This window comes from Aspergillus pseudoviridinutans (assembly GCF_018340605.1).
Source record: "Aspergillus pseudoviridinutans IFM 55266 DNA, scaffold_7, whole genome shotgun sequence".
NCBI lineage: Eukaryota > Fungi > Ascomycota > Eurotiomycetes > Eurotiales > Aspergillaceae > Aspergillus > Aspergillus pseudoviridinutans.
The window spans coordinates 1,797,007-1,813,817 of NW_025091287.1; the positions used below are offsets into that span (position 1 = coordinate 1,797,007).

The 16,811-nt window shown below is 48.7% G+C and overlaps 7 protein-coding genes across 7 annotated transcripts; 3 read left to right on the forward strand and 4 right to left on the reverse strand.

Annotated features, from left to right (window-relative positions):
- Nucleotides 1-410: 410 nt before the first annotated feature.
- On the forward strand, nt 411-674 carry Asppvi_009937 (uncharacterized protein; the record flags this gene model as incomplete). Its single annotated transcript, XM_043305783.1, has 1 exon — nt 411-674. The coding sequence occupies one exon, from the start codon at nt 411-413 to the stop codon at nt 672-674; it is 264 nt and encodes an 87-aa protein (XP_043161718.1).
- Nucleotides 675-1,041: 367 nt separating this feature from the next.
- On the reverse strand, nt 1,042-2,567 carry Asppvi_009938 (pyridoxal phosphate-dependent aminotransferase; the record flags this gene model as incomplete). The annotated part of the gene is made up of 5 exons (XM_043305784.1): nt 1,042-1,264; nt 1,333-1,500; nt 1,573-2,270; nt 2,329-2,370; nt 2,442-2,567. The coding sequence occupies 5 exons, from the start codon at nt 2,565-2,567 to the stop codon at nt 1,042-1,044; spliced, it is 1,257 nt and encodes a 418-aa protein (XP_043161719.1).
- A 2,193-nt stretch (nt 2,568-4,760) lies between these two features.
- Nucleotides 4,761-5,852, reverse strand: Asppvi_009939 (ADP-ribosylglycohydrolase family protein; the record flags this gene model as incomplete). The annotated part of the gene is made up of 3 exons (XM_043305785.1): nt 4,761-5,309; nt 5,360-5,639; nt 5,698-5,852. 3 exons carry the CDS (start codon nt 5,850-5,852, stop codon nt 4,761-4,763), a joined length of 984 nt encoding a protein of 327 aa, XP_043161720.1.
- Nucleotides 5,853-7,188: 1,336 nt separating this feature from the next.
- Asppvi_009940 (alpha/beta fold hydrolase) lies at nt 7,189-8,049 on the forward strand (the record flags this gene model as incomplete). The annotated part of the gene is made up of 1 exon (XM_043305786.1): nt 7,189-8,049. One exon carries the CDS (start codon nt 7,189-7,191, stop codon nt 8,047-8,049), a length of 861 nt encoding a protein of 286 aa, XP_043161721.1.
- Nucleotides 8,050-9,855: 1,806 nt separating this feature from the next.
- Nucleotides 9,856-10,848, reverse strand: Asppvi_009941 (uncharacterized protein; the record flags this gene model as incomplete). Its single annotated transcript, XM_043305787.1, has 3 exons — nt 9,856-10,184; nt 10,242-10,600; nt 10,661-10,848. The coding sequence occupies 3 exons, from the start codon at nt 10,846-10,848 to the stop codon at nt 9,856-9,858; spliced, it is 876 nt and encodes a 291-aa protein (XP_043161722.1).
- Nucleotides 10,849-13,109: 2,261 nt separating this feature from the next.
- Nucleotides 13,110-14,408, forward strand: Asppvi_009942 (uncharacterized protein; the record flags this gene model as incomplete). Its single annotated transcript, XM_043305788.1, has 1 exon — nt 13,110-14,408. One exon carries the CDS (start codon nt 13,110-13,112, stop codon nt 14,406-14,408), a length of 1,299 nt encoding a protein of 432 aa, XP_043161723.1.
- A 403-nt stretch (nt 14,409-14,811) lies between these two features.
- On the reverse strand, nt 14,812-16,578 carry Asppvi_009943 (uncharacterized protein; the record flags this gene model as incomplete). Its single annotated transcript, XM_043305789.1, has 7 exons — nt 14,812-14,962; nt 15,015-15,118; nt 15,205-15,394; nt 15,459-15,507; nt 15,564-15,619; nt 15,679-16,340; nt 16,393-16,578. The coding sequence occupies 7 exons, from the start codon at nt 16,576-16,578 to the stop codon at nt 14,812-14,814; spliced, it is 1,398 nt and encodes a 465-aa protein (XP_043161724.1).
- Nucleotides 16,579-16,811: the final 233 nt, after the last annotated feature.

Sequence of the window (16,811 nt, forward strand, 5' to 3'; positions counted from 1 at the left end):
CTGGAGCACCCAAAGATCGCCATGGAAAGTTTCTACCCCACTGAGCCTCACGTGTACATCATCTTCTGTTTACCCTTTTGTTCTCTTGCGTACATTTTGACTGCCATGGTACACTCATCATAATGCATTCATTTGTTGCTGCAGGAGTAGCCATCTATGTGATATGATCAGAATGAATTGCTCATCCTGTTTTATTCTTATTGTCGTAGAGGGTATCTAGTTGTCCCTGGGAGCTCCTAGGAGCGCTGAGGAAAAGGACACCCCCCAACCATGCATATCAGGCTTCACCTATAATGAGGCCACTCATCGCTATGGAAATGAGACGTTTTGCCCATTTGATCAGTACTGGGACGGTACTCAATGCGTCATATCTCAGAAGTGCAGTCCATGCGCGAACGGCTTCACTTACAATGAAGTCTCAAAACGGTGTGACAAAGCTACGAGCTGCCAGCCTGACCACTAGTGGGACGGTGTCCAGTGTGCCGAATACAAGACTTGCAGGCCATATGCACCTGGTCTCGTCTACAATGACGCCGCAGGACGCTGTGAGAAGCTCCATGCCGCTTGTCCCACCTGGCCAATACTGGGATGGTGCGGAATGTATTGTCGACGTGGCAAGACAGCGATGTGCCCCTGGATTTACCTACGATGAGGGTACTGGAGCCTGCGAGTAGCCTCCTACTCCTTGCCAGCAAGCTCGGACGGCTCCGCAGCAACTGGCATTGGAATCTGCTCTGAATTCAAAATCGGAAGGGGCGTTTTCCGTGCCAGAGGGTTACAGGGGTTGTGATATGAAGTAGGCTGACGGTCGAGCGTGGACGGAAGAAGATTAGAAATCTCGTTCAAGGAAAATAAGGGTCGTTTAGTCCAACTAAACGCGGTTTCTCCTGCACATCTACTATCAAAAGCCAAGTAGTCGACCAGAAATTATCAAACTTTCCCTAAGATGATCACTCGGAGCTCTGATAGAGGCTGATAATCCTGCAAACCCGTTCTTAGTACCTAACCACCCGCGTTATGGATGTGCAATGAAAATGCAACCTACCTTGACAAGCCCTCCTTCAGGCTCTCCTCATCCAGCGAGAAGATGACTCGGAACCAGCCTGGGACCTCATTTTGATAGGCATACCCCGTCGACATCTCCACTCCAATCTCTTTTAGCCGACGGGACAGATCCAACTCGGCAGCCCACCCGCCTTGACTAGCGACAATCGCCTTATCCAAGCACTTGGACAAGTCAATCCAGAGGAAAAAGCCCGCGATACTTCAGACATTAGCTTCATGCAATTTCCGTCTTGTGAGCCTGTAACAGGGGCGCTGCAGAATACCTACCCGCCTTGCGCATAAGGAATCCCTACCTCCTCCAATGCTCGTGCCGCCAAATCCCGCTGTGAACGAAGCAATCGGCGGCTTTTCTGAAGAAAACTCTCCACAAAGTCTCGATCCTCGAGAACGGCAGTGGCAATACTGCAGGATATATTCGAAGGCCAATAGAATCGACTAGAACGCAGAGTAAGACGGTCTCCATATAACGAGAATGAATAAATAGCCAGTCCAAGTGTGTCCACTTACCTCATCGATAAAACCGCCTGCAAGAACCTCTCATTCCGGCTGATTAAACATCCCAGCCGCAAACCCGCCGCCGCGAAATCCTTCGACATCCCGTACAGCACATGGATCAAGGACGGATCCACCCCGAGCGGGGCGGGGTCAATCGACAGAATGGAAACAAAGCCATCTGTGGAACCATCATCCCCGTACACCGACAGCGCGTACACCTCGTCGCTGATGAGATGGATCCGGTACTTCTGGCAGAACCGCAGTAGCGCCTCCAGCGTCTCGCGCGGGTAGCATCTGCCGAGCGGATTGTGCGGGTTGCAGATCAGGAGGGCCCGGATTGCCACTCCAGTTTTATCTCGCGCTTGCAGAAAGGTTTCCTCGTAGCGAGCTACGGCATCGGGGCTGAACTGGTCGACCCCGTGGAAGGGTGTGTAGATCAGTTGGCAGCTGGAGGGCACGCGGAGATCTCCGTTGAAGGAGCCGTAGATGGGTTGACCCAGGAGAATGCCGTCGCCGGGGTCGGTTAGACTGAGAGCACACAGCGCGTTTAGGCCCGTCACTCCATTTGTGAAAACGAGATGATCAGGTGAGATCGGCGAGGCGGGGCGGAAGTACGTAGTAATGTGATTCGCCATAGCTGCTCGGAGACGTCTTGGGCCAAAGGGGCCTTCATGGTAGGTGAGACATGTGTGGTCGAGGTCTGATGCTACCTGTTTACACTTGCTTAGCCATAACTCTGTTCTCTACACGGTGTAGTTCAGTGCTCACCTGCGTGCGGATGTATTCAAGCATTACGTCGCGCATCAGGAACTACCATCTCATCAGTTAATATATATATGTCCATGTTTAGACCTAGGAGTAGGGATTCAGTGACTGGATACATTCTCTGCATTGCCGAAAGACACAACACCCTGCTTGTTATCTCTATCGAAGGCAGTCTTGGGAGGGCCGAGATAGCTATTAGCCAAGCCGGCCTTGGCATATGTTTCTCCGCGGGTAGAAAGCATGTTGCAATGATCGATGAGATGAGTTCTAGATTAGTTACGGAATTGCAATCCCAGTCATGACGGGTCAGGAGTGGAAGATGCAAGCAATGGGGTAAATTTGTCAGCAGAGTGGATTTGCGTCGTTCGACACAGCCACAAGGTCCCCGCATCAAGCTGGCGCCGATGATGCGGGGTAATATTAGGGCTATATTCTTGAACTCGGGATCTACTCCGTAGCCAAGTCCGCGTGGATCTGCAATTACAAGATCCATGATGGACTTCAGCCCGCTCCAACCCCCTGGTTGGTGTTGCTCCAGTCCTCATGCCGCATTTTGATTTAGTCTGCAGTATACCGGGTGAAGTGCGTCCATCTTATTAGCGAAAAGGGCCAAAAGATGGATTTGAGACCTGGGAGAGAATCTTGCGTTGCCTTTTATTGGCCTTGCCATGTTATATAGCTCGAAACACACACTTAATAGCTTTTCACGGTACGCGACCGTATAAGACTTGATCAAGCACCCGAAGAAGGCCTACTATATCCCTATTCCTTGACCACGGATCTCAAATTGGACATAATGTACTTCCCGATGCCATCTGAGTAGCCAGTTCAAGATCGGCCGAAACAAGAACATCATCGTTACATTGCGAAAAGACCCCCGAAGTCTCCACCGTGGTTTGCAGCACACGACAGATCTCTCTATGTCTCTCCTTCGCAGCATAGTACAAAGGCGTGAGAAACCCATTACATTGCGTATTGACATCCTCCTGTGCACCCCCTTACCGCAGTAGCCATTCACAAATCTCGACATGGCCTCGCTGCGCTGCCCAATGGAGAGGAGTGTGTTCCCGATTATCCTTCACCCTCACAGTTGCCCGCAGCTCCGCCAGCAACTGCGCATTAGTCAGATTGCCATCCTCTAACTAGTACCCAATGCACGATGCTAGCACCGGTGTCATTGACAGCATGTATATCAGCCCCGTACACAGCCAATAACTTGATGAGCTCGGTAATGTTGGACCGCACAGCCATGCGTAGTGGTGTCCCTCCACCTTTTGTGACTGCTCCCAGATCCCCGCCATGGTTGAGGAGTAGCTCGACTATTTCCCACTTGCCTTCTCTCGCCGCTAATGCAAACAGGCCCAGCCATGACTAGGACCAGCGACATTGACATCGGCCCCACACCCAAATAGCACAAGGCAGAGATCCCTTTCGCGCGCCTTTGCGGCCATAAGAAGCGGGGTTGCTCCCTGCCCGTTGAGCTGTTCAAAAGTCGCTGGGTCGGCGGCTGCTATCCAACGACAGATGTCCCTATGTTTTCAGACAACAGCGTAGTGGAGCGGACTTCGGCCGATGTCGTCGAGTGTCTGGAGGTTACCCTCTCGCTCAACGAGGCGCTGTAGGAGGGACATGTGGTCCTCATGCGCTGCAAATGCAGACAGGTGCCATTGTGACAGCTGGAACCGGGCTGGAGGAGTCGCTTGTACAGGGGGTCTTGTAATATGTTGCACAGCGCTTTGTTGACGAGGCTGAGTCGGTAGATGTCGCCAGGCCAGTCTAGCTAACCATTATAAATATTGTGGAAGGACAGGAGGCAATTGACTTGTAGCACTCACGTAGTCCACGTTTAGGAAGAGTGCTAATTGCATTGAATTCGTCTTTGAAGCTAGACACATCGTCTCGACCATTATGATAGGGATGTCAAGGAAGTTAGGAGGACAAAAGCGGATCTGGACGGGAATGATCTTCACTTTATTTTGGGCTGACAAACGCTTACCTTGTATTTGTTCTAGGATTTTTATGTATAGTTGGCCCATTTGTGATCAATGCAAGCTGCGGACTCCTTGGGCCCTTGGACACGAGGCCAACGTCAGAAACTATACTACAGCTTTCGAGCTCCGAGTGCAAATGTACTTACAGAAATGTAACTGAAAAGCTTTTTCCGCTCTATATTTGAACAGAAGCGAGTATGACGCGACTAGTCGTGCCCGCGGAGAGATTCGGAGAGGAAATATATATTCCACCTGTGAAGAAGCGGCGGCAGAATTGACCCATCCCGAGTAAGACCAGTTGGAGAGAGATCTCAGGTCCTTGTCAGAGATCAATTCCTGCTTTTCTTCCATACTAAGGACTAGCATTCGTGGGTAGATTCTGCCTTATTTATTAAGCACGAGCCCTTTGCGGGATATTTGAATATAAGGAGATAAGCATCATCACTAGCTAAGGGAACAGAGACCTGATGCGATTTCTTCAACGACAGCTTTCTTTTGCAGGCCCGCAATCCACTCAGCTGGTATCTCTTCGATCCCATAATATGCCCCAGCTAGCCCTCCATATACCGCCCCCACAGTATCTGCATCTTCGCCCAGGTTGACGACCTTGAAAGCTCCGCTGGCGAAGGTGCTTGTGGTAAAGAAAGCCCAGAGAGCAGCCTCGAGCGTGGAGAGAACATATCCAGATGACTTGATATCATCTACATCCGTGTTCTCCCAATCGGAAAGCCTTGAATAACGACCAAGACGTTGCTTCACTTTAACATCTACAAGAGTTGTGCTAGCAAACTCTTTGGCAAGATCTTCCTTGCTAGCGCCATTCGTAGCGCGCACCATGAGTCTGGTGTAGATCTGGCAGCACTCGACACATGTGGGGTAAGGATGAGTGGCATTTGAGGAAAGAGCAGCGTTGGACAATGCCCTGTCCATGTCCCGGAAATACACAAGCCCAATGGGTGCAACGCGCATAAGGGAGCCGTTTCCACAAAACATCTACCACCATCAGTATTGTATCTTTTGTCTCTTGGAGACCATGCACTTACTTCGCGCTTCAAGGCTTTGTCGATTTCAGGTTGTCCGCCCTCGTGACCGTTCGGGTCATCTTCGCGAATATGAGGCGACCTGTCAAAGTAGTGTTTCCAGATCATTAATGCTTTTCTGGTCCCACCTCCAATATCGAAGCATTCATCAGTAGCTGATAAGTAGCCATTCTCGTACCACTTGATATAGTTACGAATTGCAGCCTGAGGGTTGAAATTCCCTTTTGAGGCGATGAGCGACTGAGCAAGACATAAGGTCATGGATGTGTCGTCAGTCCATGTGCTGTGTTGAGTCTTGATTAGTTTGAGTGCGAATGGTAAGGACATATGATAAATCTCACCCCGGTGGAACATCGAAGTTATCATTGTGCATGAAGTGCGTTACTGGGGGGAAACTGCCCCGTCGTTGGAACTCTACCGGCCCGCCTAGGGCATCAACAACTGCCACGCCAAATACAGAACCTTTGATTCTAGACTGTATTGTCGGGGTTCCCATGTTTTCAGGGCAAATATGGATTATGTCGGAGCATCCAAGTGATAACCAGATGTTTATTGCTAACCAAACAGAACTGATCCTGATCTGGGGGAGAAAAGTGTCAACCTGCGGGGTAAGGTCAGGCAGGTGAGAAAGATAGGGGGCCGCAGCCGCATTTATACGAGGATTTTACAAGTGAAGGAAGGCTGTGGCTATGCAATGATGGCGGGATGGCTGAGCATCCCTGGTCGTGTGAACTAACAGAATAACAAGTGCAACTCATATTTACGATGAATATATTTCTAAGAAATTCGACTGACCTGAACATGGTGTCTGAGGAGACTCGATTGATAAATTGAAAGGCCGAGCCCATTGGTCCAAGCGCCTGCTCACGTATTTGGTACAACAAGGTAATACACAATCACATGATTTACCCATCCCCAAAAGAGCATCATCCATCCACAACCCCATTGACCAATCAAAGCCTAGTGGCCTAGAGCATATGAGACCAGGTTGGTAGGATCCGGGAAATGGTAGCCTCCAGAGTCGTACCAGGTCCAGTAGGGACAAAACAAACGGGACTATTTCCTGGAAGTAGGGCAGAAACAGCAGAGGTAGAGCACTTTCTACCCAGCTCCGACTCTAGTAACCGATCATGATTTCAAGAAGGCTGGGGAAAATACAAGTCAATATGATGCAACAGGAATTCAAGCACTAAATGCCAGACTGTGTGTATGTCTACTGTGCTGTACTATTTCTCATGGAGGATATTAGGAAATGACTTGTATCTTTGTAGTCCTGAAAGATTTATGTCCTCTATATACAAGGGTACTGTAGATCTAGAGCTCCTATTTTGTATGTATTCAGGTGGTATAAACAAGCATTTAATACAGACCCACTTGCGGTGAGGATCTTTCAGGAACCATGGGAATCAATCAGTCAGGAAATGGCCGCTCAGCACAAGATGTGAAAGTCATTTTATATCCCGTTTTCTATTAATTATTTATATTTGTATTAAAAAACTCTGAGATTAACAAATAAGGAGGATATCGATATTAAAGTAAATCTCTATATTAAATTTCCACAGATATTAATAAGAATAAATATTATTTTATAAGAATCATTATCTTATTCTTTAATATTAAAAATACATCGTAGATTTGAATCCACCGCGGTTTATGTGGGTACTTGTATGACCTGGAATAACCCCTTACTTTGATTTATCATTTGCTCCATGACTCATTACAAAACGATATTAAGCCGCTGAAGTACCCGAATACGCGTGAAACTACTGAGTCTACAATTGCCCACCCTTTCGAAGTTTTCATCCGTACACTTGAGCCAGCCGACCAACACCATGACAGCAAAATGGCGAGCCACACGTCTCCTCCACGGAGTCCGAGCCATAGTTGGCGGTCAAGGTCCCCCTTTGATTCTCGTTCCAGGCTGGCCACAAACAGCAGAGGCGTTTAGCGGTATCTTTGAGCCCCTTTCAAAACGTTATCAATTTTTGGCGCTCGACCCCCCGGGCTTGGGTGATTCGCCTCCTCCCCTCAATGGCTATGATACTGCGAACGTGAGCAAAGTCATGGCCGAAGCTATTCACGATTTCCTGGAAGAAAGACCGTACCATCTAGTTGGTCATGATGTGGGTGGATGGATTGCCTATCCTTGGGCCGCTCAATTTCAATCGAGAATCAAAACGCTCAGTATCCTGGACGCGTCAGTGCCGGGTTTCGTGCCACAGTTTCAGTTTCCGTTGCCTCATGCGACCAACATGCGTCTTTGGCAATTCTCATTCAACGCGCTTCCTGAATTACCTGAAATTCTGACTCGCGGTCGTGAGCGGGAGCTACTGACCTGGTTCTTTAAGTTGAAGACGGTTCGTGCAGATGCTCTGTCTAATGGTCATTTTGAACGCTATATCCAAGCCTATTCTAGACCGGGAGCAATGAGTCGGGGGTTCGAGTATTATCGAGCTTTTGGAACAAGTGCGAAACAGAATCTGGAATATGCAAAGACACCGCTCGATATCCCTGTCTTAGCTTTAGGGGGGGCCAGTTCCGTCGGTTCGGGTATGGTTGATTTGGTCCGAAATTTCGCAACCAAAGTTTCCGGGGGCGCTATTCATGATTGTGGGCACTTTCTCCCCGAAGAGCAACCATCTGCTGTCGCGCGCAAACTGCTGGAGTTCCTCGAGGCAAATGAAACCGAGTGATATTCCTTTGGACCCACTCCCAACCTACGGTGATTGCCGGATTTTCTCTGGCCGTTATTTGCCCGACGGGAAGACATTGTGATTGCTATTACTGCGATATAAAATTACTGTGTTGTAAACCGAGCGTGAATTAACCCTGGTCGATGGCGATCTATCTGCAGGAGGGCCTGAGCCCCAACAGAGCCAGCACGTCCTCTAGGAATAGAACAATAAAATGGGGTTTTAGTAGAGAGTGCCGTCTTGGATGCCCTCTCCTTTAATGTAATCATGACCTTCAAAAAAAAGAATAAGGAGGTAGACAAGGTGACCTTGATAGCTATCGCGGATATATTTGTCAGGCACTGCATGTATATAAAATCTGGGAGCCGGGCTTCTCCATCACCATGATACACTCCAAGACGGAACTGTGATCTTCCACGAGACTTAATCCCCTGAGACTGATGTCTGCGTCCCAGAATCTCTTTTGGGGCGTCAATACTGACAAGATTACGCCTAACTCGTGGCTCTTTCAACCGAATGCCTGGAATAGTCTATTGTCTCTAGAGTCAACCTCCCAAGACCAAGCCTATCGATCGATATCACCGACCGGCTTATCTTTTGATAAGAAGACTCTGCTGCGCTGTCAAGCAACACGAAAAGCGTACAGACTATTCGACCAGTCCCTTCTTTCCGCCGGTCAACTTCCTCTTGCCACCATATCCATCATGTGAGGAGAGACCACAAAAGCACTTTTCCTAAATTCTATGTAAAGTCTAACTTTTGTAAATTTTCAGTATTCAGCCAATCAATCGATCAATCAATATTTCTATTAATGTGTTGGAGCTCAACTGTGTGAGTGTCTAGGTATGGAAGCGCTTCGGCTGTCCGAAGCAAGAATATGAGCCCTCCAGAACGCCGTAGTAAATACAGAAAACATAAACTGCACTTGCCATCGCCTTTATGGTTAGGTCACCGAAAAGTGAAATAAAAACCTTATCCTGCATTCCCACTGCCTTTCCCATGATCATTTCCTGCTCCGTTATCAATTAGGTTGTGATGCGTGGCCGCGAAGCCTTTTTTTGCTGTATTGGCCAGGCTCCTCTTTCCGGGTGTAGGCGGTTCCTCTTTAGCAATCGTCTTCCACATCTACTCCATGGCCTCTAGGCCTATGCAATTCCCGGTCCGGGTCGGGGACATCCTCCGGCTCAACATGCCCTAATTGCCGGAGCAGGGCCTGTTTTGTACACAAATCCGACGACGTAGCGGATCGTCACAATTTTCAGTATTTCCATGTTCCATGAGCCGCAGCCAGGACATTCCGAGAAACCAAGAGGAATACGGAACCAAGAAACATGGTCACAATGGCGAATACTTGCATGCCCATATAGGTTGAATTATGCTGCCTTCCCAAGATAGCTCCCATGATCGGCAGGCCGGTAAGAGTGCTGCTGGGTATCAGTACAGTAGAAAAGAAATGGGGCCAACGAAGACCTACGAGATAGCTATAACACCCTGATAAGTACCTATCTGTCTCCCCAGGGTCTCTAGGCTGCCGGACTTTGCGCAACATGGCATCATGATGCTAACGAAGGCGCCGCTGAAAAAGCCGTAAGCCACAGCGAAAACGATGAGGCCGGCATTTGAAGAATGGTAATCGAAAGGCAGCCATAAACAGAGGATCGTAATGCAACTTAGGAAGGCGGAAGCAACTATGATGTTAAAGTATCCCACCTTGTCGCCGATGTGCCCGGGGATAATTCGACCGAAAAGTGAAGCAGCACTGTCCCTCAGGTCAGCTCTGCTAGGGACAACAAGATTGAACAAAACTTACTTCACAATTGCGAGCAGGTAGAGGGCCAGCGAATCCGACATTCCGGACAATTGGGCCATGCTAGGAAGATAATCGAAAGGTGCCCATAATCCCCACATCACAAAATATGAGCCAAGGCAATAGAAAGCAAAGCCTCGGTTTTTGAACACCTTGAAGTCAATCCATGCCATTTCCGAGTCCCATTTCTTAGGAGGCAGGCGCGCACTGACAAGAAAGAAGGCGCCAACTAAAACGATACCGATGAACAGCGCCGTGTAGCGTACCATGCCATTGAATCCCACGTCTTGCATAACCAGTTTCAGAAAGAATGGGAATATCACGCCCCCTGGTCACACATCAAATCAGCACGTCATAGACACTGATAGGATAGTCTTCTCCTCACCAATACTACTACCCGCAACAGTTACTCCCAGAGCAAGGCCTCGCTGCTTGACGAACCACTGGCTCACGCAGACCAGGCAGGTGGTGAAAATACCTCCAGCTCCGAGTCCATAACCAATTCCCTGCGCCAAGATGATCTGATAGTATTCGGTGGCCAGACTCGTCATGCACAGTGAGAAGAGGCAAAGAAAGGTACATGGGAGCATGACCGGGCGCGGTCCGTAGGTATCTACAATGCGGCCGAATAGGGAACCTGGAGCCCATATGAGAGCGAGCTGGATTGTAAAGATCCATGAGATGTCGGAAGAGCTGTAGTCCTTCAAGAGAGTCTCTTGATAGGTGGTTTGGAAGATACCAATGCTGTCMAGGTCAGCAAAAGAACCGGGTCATAAAGCTTTTTCGCGGATGGAAGGACTCAACGCGTTCAGGAAGCCCAACGTAGCGAACAGACCTAGGGAACCGCCAGCGCAACATAGCCAACCTCGAAGGCCGCCCTCTGGTGGGAGAGCTGAGTCCTGAGCAGGGCTCTCAGAGACGACGGGGGGTTGTATGGCCTTCTCTTCATCTTGCTGGGAGCCGATGGTCGACGGGACGGTGGAGTCAGACATTCTGGTGACTGTGCTTAACGGTCTACAGCGACTAGGCTGCGGTTAAAGCAGAAGTCCAGCTCGCAGTTTATAAGCAGAATACTAAATTATTAATAGCGCCATAGCTATGGCGGCGGACTGCGGTCCGCGCGTTCCGTTCGGCGCGTCCCGKGCAGCACTGTGTAATTACTGACTCAACGTGCCACCAGAACTCGCTAGTGTAGCGCACTGGGCATTATCTTTACAGAGTACGGGCGATTACAGCGGCGATCGAAAGGGGCGGGTCGGAGTTGCATCCTTTTTAGGCGGTGGATCCCTATTACTACGGTAGGTAATTCGTTGCTTATGTCGGAATTCTCTTATATTGGATTCTATAGCAACGAACACTAGAATATATATTTTCCAACCTAAAAAATCGACGAATCACCCTGACGACGGTTTTCAGCCTTCCTCCTTAAAATCATCCTTTCAAACCGCATAAGATGCTGTATAAGGCCCTGATCTGCATCAATTTGCTGCTCCTCATAGAAGTGTAGCTTGTATAGGCTTTCTGATGCTTCCGCGGCGGGGACTTAGGGAAAGGCTCCCAGCCAGTATCATCATATTCCTCCTCATCTTGATCTGTTGTATATTGAGTAAGAATCACATTATTAAGATCTCAGAAGTTATCTTCTACTGCCTCTTCCGCAAGGTTTATGAATTGGTGATATCCATAGCCTCCTTGATACGATGAGAAAGCTGCATTTGCTGCACGCCTTGTGCAATCCCATTGATAACCTCATTCTCTTGAATCTCTGCAATAGTCCCAATATGGGAAGCCCTTTGGAAACACTGTTGGATTCTAGTATCTTTTAGATCAAGCTCCTAAGTTGGAATCGCCATTGAATAGCTTGGACAATTGTCATAGTAACTGGATCTAATCCATAATCAAATTGGGTCATCTAATAGAGCATCCACTGCCATTTCCAATACGCCTTCCATGTATGGATAATTCCTTGATTAAGAGATTGGTATTAAGTTGTTGAATTGCTTGGGCTCCACACGTATAGCAGTTTAGTGGCCGGAACTTCTTCGTGTCGATATGGAAAGTCCAACCCGAAGGAGCCTAGCCGTAGTGATTAACCGGCCCCACGTAGTTTTTTTACAAAACTAGGCGCTCACCTGTATCGTAGACAGATTCGCTTGATAAGGCTAATTCCCAGACGTCCAATCGGAGCTGGCCAAAATCTGTATCCTTTTGGGATACGATTCCGGCAGGAGTTAGATTCCGTCTTCTCCTTGTAGAGATAGAAAGCCATGAGCATCAGCTATGCTCACTCAATCTTACGGTTGAAAGGTCTGTTCAAACTCACAGGTGCTAGAGATATTAGGCGCGTATTCTAGAGATATCAATCTGTAAATGATTCTGTATACTACTTCCTTCGTCTTGATCCCAATCACTCCACTATGGGCTCCATCCAGCCAGAAGATACAATTTTTTCCCCAGGCCCTCTCATAGTAGGAGGGGGCCCGGTTGGAATGTTGACAGCTCTCAGGCTGGCACAGCTGGGGGTACCATGCACGTTATGCGAAATGAACACCGAGACGACACGCTGGCCCAAGATGGACAACAACAGCTGCCATACTATGGAGATTTTTCGTATAATGGGGTTTGTTGAGGAATATCGACAGCAACCCGGGGCTGTACCACAGCATAGCGATTGGGATACCATTTTTTTCAACACTTGCGGGCAGCAGAAGAAGCTTGTTAGCCGATGGGTATGTCTGTCACATTAGAAGGATAACCGTTTGAGAAGTAGTCTTGTTTAAGTGATTTCGGACTTGCAGAAAAGAAGTTTTAGCTTTCACACATGGTTGCGCTAACCTCTTCTGCTAGCATATCCCAAGCAACAACGAATATCGCGCCAAGATTCACGCAAATAATGATGGCTCACAGCCTGCCGAGCCGGGTCAGCGTTGCTCGCAGATAGTGCTTGAAGCATTCTTAAAGAAAAAATGCCTTGCTGAACCCCTGATTGCAACTCACTTTGGTTACAAATTTATATCGCTTGAGGAACATGATGAGGGGGTCAGTGCTACTTTCAGAGATATKGACAATCAGGAAAAGACGATTAGAGCACCTTACTTGGTTGGCGCAGATGGTGCCCGCAGTAGAGTAAGGAAGAGCGTCGGGATTGAACTTCAGGGGAGGCCTCTGTGAGTGTTCCTTCCACCCCCCGGCCTCAAGTGTCACCAGCTAACATGGCGGTGATTTCTCTCTACCAAGGCCAGGTGCCTTTTTCATGGTCCATTTCCGGTCCAAAGAACTCACCAAATTATCCCCATTCGGCAAGTGGTGGCATGCCTTTGGCCTCCACGGCGGCTTTATGATTGACCAAGACGACGTCGACACCTATACCTGTCACGAACCTTGCTCTACTGATGCCGCCGCCATCAGAGAGCTCCAAGAAAATCCCGAAGAAATCCCTTATCGTGTCCTTGGCAGTCTCGGCAAGCCTTACAAATTTAAAATCGACGAAATCAAGCTGGCGAATGGATGGCGCCCGAACTTCGCTCTTGCAGATTCCTACGTCAGTCGTGATGGACACGGCCGGGTGTTCCTCTGCGGTGACGCCGCCCATCAGAACCCGCCCCATGGCGGCTATGGCATGAACAGCGGCGTGGAAGACGCTATCTCGCTCGCGTGGCGTCTTTCAGCTTTACACAAAGGCATCGGCGGAGGCAACCTCGTTACTTCATATACGAATGAGCGCAGACCGAACATGATGCTGCGTCTCGAACGTTGTGCTGCCCATATCGGCAAATTCACGCCGATGATCGTGCGTACTATGACGGCCCCGAACACAGACATTTTCCTCGAGGAGAGCGAGGAAGGAGAGAAGGCGCGAGCCGAGGTAGCAAAACACCTGGACAGTGTGGGACCTGAAAATATCGACCGTGGAGTGGAACTGGACCTGAGATATTTGAATAGCGAAATTATTGTGAGCGACGGGACGAGGGAGCCGAGATTCGATAACATGCGCTACACGCCAAGTACAAGGCCCGGGCATAGGGCGCCACATGTATTCTTGAGGGATGATCAGACAAGTATCGTGGATCTCTATGGACGAGAGTGGTCATTGATGGACTTCTCAAAGGTCGAAAGGGACTATCAAACGACCAATGGTTTCGTCAACTTGGATGACGAAGCGACCTCCCCGGTGGCGACATTCAAAGCTGTTGCCAATGCAATGAGAATGCCGCTGACGCACGTCCAACTGGATGCCGGAGAGAAGCACGTTAAGAACGTGTGGGAAAATTACGATTATGTTTTAGTCCGACCGGACGGGTACGTCGCCTGGCGTGGAGGCAAAGAAGGGGCGAGGGATGAATGTTGTGAGCTGAATGAAGGACGGATCAGGAACATCTTGCGCATTGCGCTGGGCTGGAAGACAGACCCTGGGTTTGTGGCGGGGGAGAAGAAGGAGCTGAATGTGAAAGTCAATTTGACAAGCATTCATGGCCTGGAAGAGGAGCTAGGGATGGGCAAGGGCCACGGGGATGCCTTTGTGGGAATTTTCACTGAAGACAAGAGAAAGTAGCTGCCTATCTGGATCTATTGACATCGCTGTATTGAGCGTGTCATTCTGAAGGACGTACCTTCGTTAGGGATGTGACAAGAAATGTCAGTTTCGAAATTCCGACGCGAAGTTCAAAGTCTTGGAGGCTTTCTATTCACCATACAAATTAGTTTAAGGGATGGCGCTCGTGAAGTGAATGACTCGACTCATTCATGGCGGACGAGATGCATCTGACTGATCCTAGCAAATAGCTCGACCACGGTAACTTATTAACAGCATCTCAATTAAAGGAGAATGCGAAGTTAATTTGTGATTCGCCTTACGCAGATACGTATAATTAGGATAACGTCTGGTTTAATCGCACTCTCCCTGGGTACTTCTAAACAAAAAATATTCTTGCGGATTTGGCTGGCTGATATAAAGCTTAACTGCGTATTCTGGAATTCCTCCTAACCACTTCGACTTGGGGCAGGGGTTCTTCTTCAATGTTGGGGAATCCTTTGCCTTTGAGCACTTTTTCGGCTTCGGCTATTGCATCATACCCATATATCCATGGTTGGACAACGGGGCACGTCCTGTTTGTAATTAGAAATGAATGCCTGTTGGGCTACTTAGGGTGACACAAACCATCGGCTGGGAAAAGCACCAGTGATTTCTTTGCCGAGCTGTGATGCGAATATTTCGTCACGTGCTTCTTGCTCAAGGCCATCCAGCATGTGAAAATCATTCCTCTACGGCCAATAGCCTCCGAAGTCAGTCCGTGTACCTGTTCTATAGCATATAAAGTCAGGAGCTCGACAGTGTAGGTAGTGCATACCTGCTTAAATGTTTCCCTAGCTATAGCCTCACTCCTTAATTTTCGAAGCTTTTCAAACGCATGCAAAGCATTCGGGAGTTGCTCCTTCTTTGTGACGGACCTTAGGATCGTCCCTAGTGCCGCTCCGTCCTCCATGGACGAATTAGCGCCCTGTGCAAGATACGGAAGCATGGGATGGCAGGAATCGCCTCTGCCAGATGTTACTTGATGGCTCGAGATACTGGGTTTTAGAAACATAATATCAGTAGACTTACATTAAGACAAAATTATTGGCTTCGTTAATCCAGGATGGTAGCTCCTCTCCTGTAATACAACACAGTCAGTCTACTGTAATAGCAGTGAATTCTTGACTCTCTTACTATGCATAAGTTTCCACTTGTCAACTCTGTCAACGTAGCCTAGAAGTTGAGTGAGACTTGAATCGAGTTAGCCATTAATTTCGGAATGCAAAGTGGCCGGTCAAAACCTGCATACATGGGATCCCAGCCGTCGAACAGCTGTTTCATTTCTTCGATATTTCCAGGTTGCTTCGTGACACCTGGAGGTAGATCATCTGGTACAAGCAACACAAGATTATACATTTTGCCCGCCTTTAAGGAGTATCCAACAGCGTGGGATCTAGGACCAATCCAAAAATGGACTTCGGGATGGCTAACCCAGTCTCGTAAAGCTGGCTCTTTGATTTGATCCGAAGACAGAACAATTCGATATGCCAAGTCTCCTGTCGGCTTGGGCGGATCAGCAGTCCCTAGGAAGCATTCTCGAGTTCGTGACCACAAGCCATCAGCTCCAACTATTAGGTCAGCCTGGTATTTGTGCCCCGAAACGGTAGTTAGCGACGGCGCTGCGGGATCAACGTTTTGTACGCGTTCGTTCAGATAGAACTTCACTCCCAACTGCTGAGCCCGTCGATACAAAGCTTGCTGTAAGTCCACTCGATGTAGATCAACGAAAGGCACACCGTATTTCCTTCGGATATTCTTATCAAAGTCTACTTCACTGGCCAGCACTGCCCCAGAATATCGATGGACAGTCAACTTTGTTGGCTCAGCTGCCTTGTCCCATATTGTTTGAGGAAGATCCCAGATTTTGAGAAGGCGCGAGCCATTAGGGGTGATTTGAAGGCCTGCACCAACCTAAGCAAGGCGACGTCATTATTTGATCCTAAGTCGGTGACGAAGGAAATACTTCTGCAAGTTCTTTTGCTGCCTCTAGGACGATGACGGAATGGCCCGCTAACGCGCACGATATTGCAGCAGAAATACCAGCGAGGCCTGCGCCGACAATGATGATATGTAACCCGGTTTTCTCAACAGCCTTGAGAGCACCGGCGTCAACGCCTTGGACAATAATTAGGGTAAGAACACGTACCATTTTCCCCACCTTCTGAATGTTTAAAACTGTAGTCGCAGACGATATTTGCCCCAGTAGCAGATTTCTGGCGTAAATAATGCTGCCGGGGACCGGACTTCTGGCCTCAATCACCGTCAGCACCTCGCGATGTATTTTAATCGGGTAGACATTCAAACAATATTTCTTCTCGGGATATCTGCCGTCCACGGATCACCCACGGCCGGGAGGTGGAGATTTCGGTCTCGAACGAGTTC